General features: G+C 41.6%; 1 protein-coding gene across 9 annotated transcripts in view; it reads left to right on the top strand.

Moving 5' to 3' along the window:
* Positions 1 to 1,744: 1,744 nt before the first annotated feature.
* The window catches only part of SYNJ1 (synaptojanin 1), a 60,122-nt gene continuing 52,999 nt past the window's right edge, over positions 1,745 to 8,867 (top strand). For 4 of the 9 annotated variants that reach the window (XM_042809659.1, XM_042809657.1, XM_042809658.1 and 1 more), the window contains exons 1-2: positions 2,050 to 2,197; positions 2,904 to 3,049. In XM_042809659.1, coding sequence (XP_042665593.1) covers positions 2,103 to 2,197; positions 2,904 to 3,049 — 241 coding nt within the window. In that variant the 5' untranslated portion in view covers positions 2,050 to 2,102. Of the gene's footprint in view, positions 1,811 to 1,834; positions 1,868 to 2,049; positions 2,198 to 2,803; positions 3,050 to 8,867 lie in introns of those variants that run through there. The other 5 variants (XM_042809660.1, XM_042809661.1, XM_042809662.1 and 2 more) reach the window with 5 other exon arrangements.

The following is an 8,867-nucleotide window of genomic DNA, read 5'->3' as shown; positions in this document are numbered from 1 at the left end:
TATGGTATAGTGCTTTGGTTTAGTGGCTTCATGAGCTACATTTCAGCTGGCTGCACTCTCCTTTTATGAGTGATAGAGCTAAAAAGCAATCCCCCAAGTTTGTTAGTTGCCTCAGTGAAAATTAAACATTCCTGCAAAAGTCTGGTGTGTTCAGAAAAGGGAACTGTGAGGTGGCTTCGGAAATGATTGCTGCAAGAAGGACAGGTGAGGTTTTCTGGGAAACTCAATAGAATGGGTCTTCCCTTGCATATCATACTCCAAACTAAATTTTTGATACCTTGCCACGCAATATTGGTTGGATTTATCCACAGAATTAAGTATTGTTTCTTGTTCAAGAGTACTTAATTTTTGTATGAAATTAAAAATCTTGCCATAAATATTCAGAAATGGGTGAACAGAAATAAAACAGAGATAAACATATTTAGTAATCCAAGAGTCTACCATTTAAATCCTGCTCCAAGTGATGACTTACAGTATTTTTCATACATGTGGACTGTCCCATTGGCTCCACTATTGTGATTTATGTGCATATTTAAATGTTTTCATACATAGATGTATCTCCAAGGCTCACTGTGATATTCCTCACACATATGTAAACCCATATTTTCATAGCCTAAATTTCAACAAAGCTCTTGAGTATTGTCTTATTTTCTGCCTTAAGATTTAAGTGATACCTTGCCAACTACCTCTGGCACTTGCTCCTGTTTAACTCCATGCAGCCACTGACTGCCCAGCCCTCCCATTTGTCAAGCATTCTCTATAAGGCCTCTCTACCCTCAGGAGTCAACAGCTCCTCCCAGCTCAGTGTTGTCCAAAAACGTAACCAGTATACCTTCAATTTCTACACGCATCCAAGTTGTTTATTAAAATATTGAAGCGGCCATCAAATGGAACCCTGTGAAATCCCGCCAGTGACTGGCCACTATTCTGACAGAAGCCCATTCATTATAACCCTTTGAGCCTGGCCCATCAGCTAGGTGTTCACCCATCACGTGATATTTTTGCCTAGCTATACGCTGGACATTTTGTCCAGGAGCATACTGGGCTTTGCAGGAAGCTAAAATATTACATCTACTGGCTTCCCATGGTCAACTAGTTGGGTAACCTTGTCCTATAAGGAAATTAAGCGAGTTAAACGGGACTTTGTGAATTCCACTTCTCTTTATTTTATGACAAAGCTCCCGAATCTGTTCTGTAGTCTCTGTAGCTTGTAACAGAACTCGGCACAGCTCAGCAGAGCTCCTGTGAGGCAGCACTCCTCCTCCACTTATACGCTGGATGGAAATTTCCAAAGCGATGTTTAAGGTCTGGAGGCGAAACTTTTGAAGCCTGTCATGCAGCAGCAGGCTTGGCTCGAGCCGTGTCTCAGTGCACAGCGACACGTGCCATGCCCACACCGCACCTTTCGCGCACATCATCCCGATCCCATTCAGGAGCCTGTCCCTGCGGCATTTCTGCCTGCTGTAATAAATAAGGAGCCGGCAGTGGAGCCGATCGGCTTTCAAAGAAGAGAATGCTAAGGGAAAGCGAAGAGAGAACTTCATGGCGTGAGGGGATGGGAGGTATTATTTGTCCATTAGGGCTCGGGTCCCGCTCGACGGCCCTGTACGCGTCCTGACAGGAACCCCCCCCTCTCTGCCCCCAGGGCAGCGGGAGCGTAACTGTAGCCCCCGCGCCCCCGCCTCACGCCTTTCCCCGACTTCCGGTGGCGGGAGGCGCAATGCGGAAGGGACGGCGGGGCCGGAGCGGAAGTGAGGTTGCCGCCGGCTCCCGCGGCAGGGAGCGGAGCGGGCGGCAGCTGGCGCGGCCGGTGAGGAGGCGCGGGGTCGGCGGCGGGGCGGGTCGGCGGCACCGAGGGCCGCTGTCGGTACGCGGAGGAGTCTGCTCGGCTGTCGCTGTCGCGGGTGTCGAGCTGCGGAGGCGCCGCGGGCGCCAGACAAGATGGAGGCTCTGTTAGCGCCGCGGGCGCCGGGCAGGTGGAGGGGCGGGGGCTGCTCGCCCTGTGCCGGCTGCTTGGGAAGGGAGCGGGGCGGCCGGGACCGGGCTGTGTCGTAGTAGAAGAACAGAAGGTCGGTGCCGCTGTCAGCTCTGAGGTTACCGGCATGGGGCTGGGGAAAGGGTTGGGAGCCTGCTCGCGGCTTTCCGGCAGCTCCTCTCCGCACTGTGCGTTTGTTCGGCTTCAGCCCCTAACGTTTGGGTGAGTTGCTGGTGGACTGCGGTTTGTTATTGCTTTTTTCGTCGCTTCGTAAGAAGGTGTTACCTTTACGGCTTGTCAGAGGTCTGTCTCGTGCGGTGCTGCGATTTTCTAATCGTCAGCCGCTGCGCAGGAGGGCTTAAGTCCAGCCAGAGCCCCGCTTTCTTTTATAAAGCCAAATCAAGCGTAGGTTATCGTTTCTGTATGGTCTTCCAAAGCCTCTTAGCAGCTTTACTGTTTGAAATATACTGTCCTTTTGTACAAGGTCAGAATGAACATAAGGCGTTGTAAAACTGAAGCTCCTGGCCTTCTGTGTTCAGCAGAAGGTCGCTGCTGCTCTCATGCGTTAGTGGTGACTAAAGGAGAATCTCGTCTTCAGCTTCACTGAGAAGAAATCTGGTTTAGGTATTGCAAAAGAAATTCTGGTTGTTCTGGAGGAGATCTTAAATAAATCCTTTATGCTGCTCTGGGCAATTATTTTTTTGCTACATTGGCATGTTGTCTTTAACCTGTCTTTAGATATATTTGCTTTGAAACATAAGGTAAAACAAGTCTCATGAAGTAGAAAGAGTGAGCGTCTCTTTTTTTTTTCTTTCTTTTTCTTGTTAGATCTGTAAAATTCTTAGGGAAGAATGGAAGTCAGACCTGTTCAGCAGAAGGTACCTGGAAGGACAGGAAGCTCTCACTAACATCATCTTGTGTTGGACAGGACTGCCACCGATAAAGACAAAATGGCTTTCAGTAAAGGATATCGTGTCTATCACAAGCTGGATCCGCTCCCGTTCAGCGTGATAGTGGAGGCCAGAAACAGAGAGGAATGTCTCATGTTTGAATCTGGAGCTGTGGCTGTCCTCTGTAAGTTGTTATGTTTTGATAACTACAGTAAAAATGCTGGCAACGTTGCGTAAGCTGTTTGTTTTTATTTATGACAGCTAAAGAAGAAACAGCAGTTCTGGTTTTTATTTGCTAATGGAGATTCTTGTGATTTAAATGGAAGAAATGTTTCATATCTTTATCTGTTGGAGAAGGAATTTTACACATTTAATTAGATTTCATCATGAATATGTATTGTCATGTATACAAAATATTCTTCCAATAACTGTCAGTGTCTGCTTATCTTTGGTTCTGAACAATTGTCTGCCTTTGAATACACAATGACTCATTAAAAAGCAAAATCTGTGGTGCAGTTTTTATTACGAAGTGCTGTATTCTTAAATGGTACATCATCTTAGTTTGTTATCTCACTTTGTATTATGACTTTCATGGCTTTTTTTATTTTTAAATTGATGTTGCACCTGTTTTTAGCCTATCACCATACTTTGTGTGTTAGTTCGTCTCGTAATAACGTCAGTCAATGTTTGGAGCAAGTTGTCATGCACTGCAAGGTCATTTTTACATGCTTTCAGTGATAAATGCATGTTTTTTCAAGTCATAGTTGAAAGGGGGCTCTGAAACAAGAAGTGCAGAAAAGATCCTCAAAGCCTGTTGATAGGGTCTAAAAATGTACTTTGGTTTGTATTCTTCAGTAAAAAGGCCTGAGCACCAGATTGCAAAGAGTTCCTAGGCTTGTTTTTTATTTTTATGGAAAGCTTGGGTACTGCGGATGTACTTCTTTTGAAAGAATCAGTTTTTGATGAGTTAACCCTGGTGCCTGGAGGTTGTGATGCATTGCCTGCAGCCTTACAGGGCTCACAGGTGGGTGGTTATCTCCCCATAGGCTGCTCTGGCCCAGAGAGGGTAGAGTGGGCTGAGCTGGCAGCGTGTCCCCTCTTACAGCAAGGCTGAAGTTTAGAAGTGGGAGTTCCAAAGCGGGATTGGAGATACGTTCCCTTATCTTTGGTATTTGCAATTGTTTGTATGCCTAATGTGTTTGTGGGCTGTGGTGTTGTCTGTTAATGAGGCACCTGGCTGTCCCTGTGTCCTGCAAGTACCGGCTGAGTGAGCTAGCGCTCTCCAGCTTGTGTCTCAATCTGTGCCTTAGTTAATGTGCCTTTTGGACAAGTTGCCATGATCTGTCTAGCATTCTAGCAGTGGGACATGCTAGCACTGTTGGCATTACAAAGGAAATTAACTCATATGATTATTCAGGTCAAAAACAATGAGTGCTTTCTTCCCGTATTTTGAGAATTGTTTTTAACTGATACAGTTTCTTCTTATATATATGTAAGTTATCTTGCCAGCAGTATTTGAAAAGTATTGTGTAGTGTGGTTTGGGCTGGAAGTAAGTGTCTTAGCATGAAACTAGAGAACGTGCTTAGTGAGATCAGTACAGTATGGGAAGAACGTTGTGAAGATTTATGGAAAGATTTTATTTTAGTATATGTTTAGTAATTAGTGCATTTGTTTAAGGTACTTAAGGAGGAATCTATTCAAAGTAATATATTCATGGAAGTTATGCTCAAAAAATCAAATGAGTTAAAGACCTCTTGTGCTGTGATATAATGCAGATAGATAAGTAGACTGTCTTCTCTAGAAATTCACTATTTATATCTGTGTTATATTCTGTCCTCTCTCATGCTTTGGGTTGTAATCAATCAGGAATTAAAACCCAAAAGAATTTCAGAAGCCTAGCTCTTCTTGGGTCCTGTACTTAGTGATAGCTTGTTACTACTTTGTAAGAGTAGTCCTTGGTATTTTGATTGGTAGTTTGCAATACAGTAAATATTTATGCCTAGTTGTAAGTAGTTACTCTAAATACTGTTTTCAGTAACTTAAGATCGTGAACTGCTTACTCTGATAGGTGGGCTTATTTTCCCAGTGTGTTAAGCTGTGGCAGTTTGCTTTAATTCATTTAATCTGTGCACCTAAATTCTTTACTGAATGGTTCTTTTAATGGTTGAAATAACCTTGATTTGATAGCAGACTTAGACTATTTTCCTTTTATTCTGCTAGCATTTCACTTTTTTTTACATATGTGTTTCAAGGAGTACAATGATCAGCACTTGGTTAAGGTTTGTTAAGTACTACTCCATCTCTTTATTGATCTCAGAACTTCTGACTGGTTTTGGACAGAAACCACTTGGAAGTTTCTACTCTGTAGCCTCACAAATTTCTGCATGTTGGTACAAACCTACCTTCTCAGCCAATGTTAATGAGAAATTCTGAGAAGATTTTCAAGATGTTTTTAAAAAAATCCATGTAAACAGGTAGAATAATGGTCATTTATGCATAAATCCAGAACAACATGAATGCAAATTGTTAAAAACTTTTGGTTTTGCTGATGGAAGTAACATCTTTGCGGACTACAAAGAATGACAGTACAGATCTTAGGCTTTTTTTCAAAAGGTTTTATTAAATACTGAAGATTAGTTGTTTAGCCTTACGCCTGATAATAGCTGCTGCCTGGCTGTAAAATGCATAACATATGTACAACCCAGTGAAATGCACTCAGAATGGAAAGTGGTTCGTGTGACTCAGTTCTGAGAACCTCAGTGAACCTCATCTTTTGGAATATGCATGCACAGTATTGCAGTAATTAGAACTTGAACTGGGCTGAGAGAAAGGAATGCAAGCTTACCAGTGCCTTAAATGTCATCTTAGTGGAAGTCCATCTGTCATTTTGCTGAGGGAAGGATAAGGGTATTAACTTTCACCCCCTCAACGTTCAACAAAGCATTGCGAGATAATTCAGGGAGTTTTGTTTGGCCTGTGTATGCAGTGCTCTACAATTCATATGCTGCATGACTTTTCAGTGTGTGTTGTATTTGTGCTAAATGTGTTATTCAAGAAGAAAGGAGGAGGGCAGAAGGGGTTGTTCACAGGGGTTATTGTTGCATAATCATTCAGTCTTAAAATGGAAGCAGTCCAAGCCATGCCTGTGCTGGAAGTGCTCTGTGCACTGCTTGTGATGTGCATTAGTCAGTGTTAGTGTGACCAAAAGCTCTGAGAAATACTTTGCTTGCCTTACATAAAAATACTGAGTACCTCTTTGATCAGATCACTCCTAGTAGCAGGTTAACCCAGGATATTGAAGTCTGAAAGGATCCTGCCAGCTTGCTTCTCAAGGCCTTGTAAGAGCATTCGGTTTTAAATGTCAGCAGCTTGACTGTTTCTTTGTTTAGCATTTACCTGGAGGATCTGTTTTTTTGATTATTTGGCACGTAAAATAGGTGGTCTATTTATTCTCTGAAACAGGAGTCTTCAATGAGGTACCTTACCCGCAGAAATTTCATTGATTAAACAGGAAAGTGTTCTCTTTCCCTGTGCCTCTCTGGTGAGTCACAGCAAAAGGAGTGGGAAGCTGCTTTTACTCCTGTTGCTTGTGATGGGTAAAGGAGAATGTTCTGTCATTTGGGAAAATACTGAGCCCTGAGCACAGAGAACTGCAGCTTTGCGCGCATTTTTGGAGTTTGGTCCCATGCAAAGCTGAGAAGAGAGCGGGTGTGAACAGGAAGAGGCACCATGCCCACCCTGAGCTTTCCATGGAGCTAGATAATGGAAGAACTGTCACAGCCTACGCCTGCTGCGGGTGTCCCAGCACTATCACCCATTCACATTCCACTTCAAACACTCTGATGCACTGCACTGGGAGAAGTACCAGATAGGTTGTATCTATCCACAGCAGCACACGGGGGTGTGAGCATTTTGCAAGAGGCTCTGGGTTGGTGATGGTTTAGGAAACTGAGCTACCCAAAAAAGAAACATAGCGACAGATATATTTGAGCGCCGCCCATGTGTGTGCATAATCATAAGGGGGGTAACACAACATGCAACTGTGTGATATTTTTTTTTTCCCTCTTTTTCTTTCTCACAAATAATGCTAGTGCAGCAGTTTGAATGGAGTCGCATCCCCTTAAAATTAGGGAAGGAGGCTATTTCATTAGAAATCTCTACATGCTGTTTTTCATAATGGAATACTTCAAAATAAGGTTTTATATTTGCATGTATATATCAGTGCATCTGTGTGTCTTTGTATATGTGTGTATGTGTGCGTACACATAACCACCCTCCCTCTCATTACTGTTTTGACTAAATGTAATCTTCTGGGCTACACCTACCTGCTGAACAATGTCTTAAGATGTTTTGGAAGCTGCAGGGAAGCAGCAGTGATGGTAGACACTGAGTGCAGCCATGCTGCTGGAGGAAGATGTCATCTGTCCTCCTGTCGTCAGAACTTTCTCTCCTTTCAAATCTGCAGAGAAGATGCTCAGCTTATTACTTTCCAGGCATTTCCAACAAAACTACATCATTCAAATAAGACCAAACATGTTAGCCTAGCATGCTTGGAAAAGTTTTTACTTACAGTAAGAATTTTCCCAGGAGATCGGTGGAGGCAGTAATTTTTGTCTGGCATAATGAATTTGAATGGCATAATGGAGCTATAAAAATTTGGTCCCCATTCCCTTTTCAGTGCAGTATGTTTTCATTTCAAAGTTAGCGCTGGAGCAATAGTCAAAGGCTCGGCTTACGCCCTACTAGACTTCCAGTGAATGATGGTTCTTACTAATTAAATGGCTGTTAAAGTTAGTTTACATACTTCTGAAATTACTCTGACATAATTTAGAAAAACTAATTAACGTCTCTACATTTGAGATAGGTTGGAAGATTTACTGCATGCTAGCATGTATTTAAATGGAAGATCTTGTAATTGTACATGGTATTACAAATTAACCTGTGTAGAACTGACTTATACAGGCAAAAAGCTCACCTTTGTGTAAGATACTTTGTATATTTTAATTGAAGCAGTTGGTAGGGGGGGAGAAATGATGCATTATTGTTGATTATTAAAGCTATAGCTTTTGTTTTCAATGAAAAACATGTACTTGGGTCAGAAAGCTCAAGCATGATTAAAAACTGCAGGCTGTTAAGTAGGCCAGCTTTATTTTATTTTTTTCCCCAATTTTCAGTGACTAAAAGGTAAATTTTCTGAAGTTATTAGTAGGGTAAATTTGCACAATATTGAAATATAGTTTTAAAACAACCATTCATTTTATCTGCTAATCTTTTACAAACTTTTTTGCCTTATTTCAAACATTGTATTTGTTGTGTATTATTTAAATGTAATTGCTAACATCTGGAAATGTCTGTGGATTGTTTTCTTTTTTTTTCCTTTTTGGGTAGAGGTGATTTGTTATTTGGTAGTTTCTCCCCTCAGTCTGAAGACATCTCTAGATGACAGCATTGTCTGTATTTTTATTTGAAATGAAATAATATACCTAATAATTTGAATTAGTCAGTAAAAGGGGGAAAAAAGTAATTGTTCTAATTCAGAACAGTTCTATTAGTTATGACAGATTTAAATATCAGCTGTCTTCCAATTTGCTGTGAATCTATTCACATCAATGAAGTATCAAAAGGATCAAAATGGGTCTTCAGTTGGTTGAGTTATAAGTGAAGGTGGTGACTTTAATGTCTCCCATATATGGTAATATTGAACTATTAGTTTTCATTTAAATACTGAAATCTTAGTTGTCCTAATTTGACAAAAAGCTTGAAAATCTCAATCTTAAATGCTCAGCTAAAGAATAATAATAATAAAAAAAATTAAAAAATCATACATTTTTAAATTTGGAACACTTTAAAGTGGCAGCTGCATGATTTCTTTTCCCTCTTCTAACTTAAATGAGAATGATCCTGTTTCTGAAGGAGCTGCATGTAATTCCGGGAGGTATCCCATGTTCTAGTTGGAAGTTGTTGCCCTAGTTCACGTGTCAGTGATACCTTGTGAACCATT

Source organism: Centrocercus urophasianus, unplaced genomic scaffold (assembly GCF_019232065.1).
Source record: "Centrocercus urophasianus isolate 14NV4802_14NV808 unplaced genomic scaffold, USGS_Curo_1.0 seq_12, whole genome shotgun sequence".
Taxonomy (NCBI): Eukaryota; Metazoa; Chordata; class Aves; order Galliformes; family Phasianidae; genus Centrocercus; species Centrocercus urophasianus.
The sequence above is the reverse complement of the archived record's forward strand: the minus strand, read 5'-3'. Positions and strand labels throughout refer to the sequence as shown.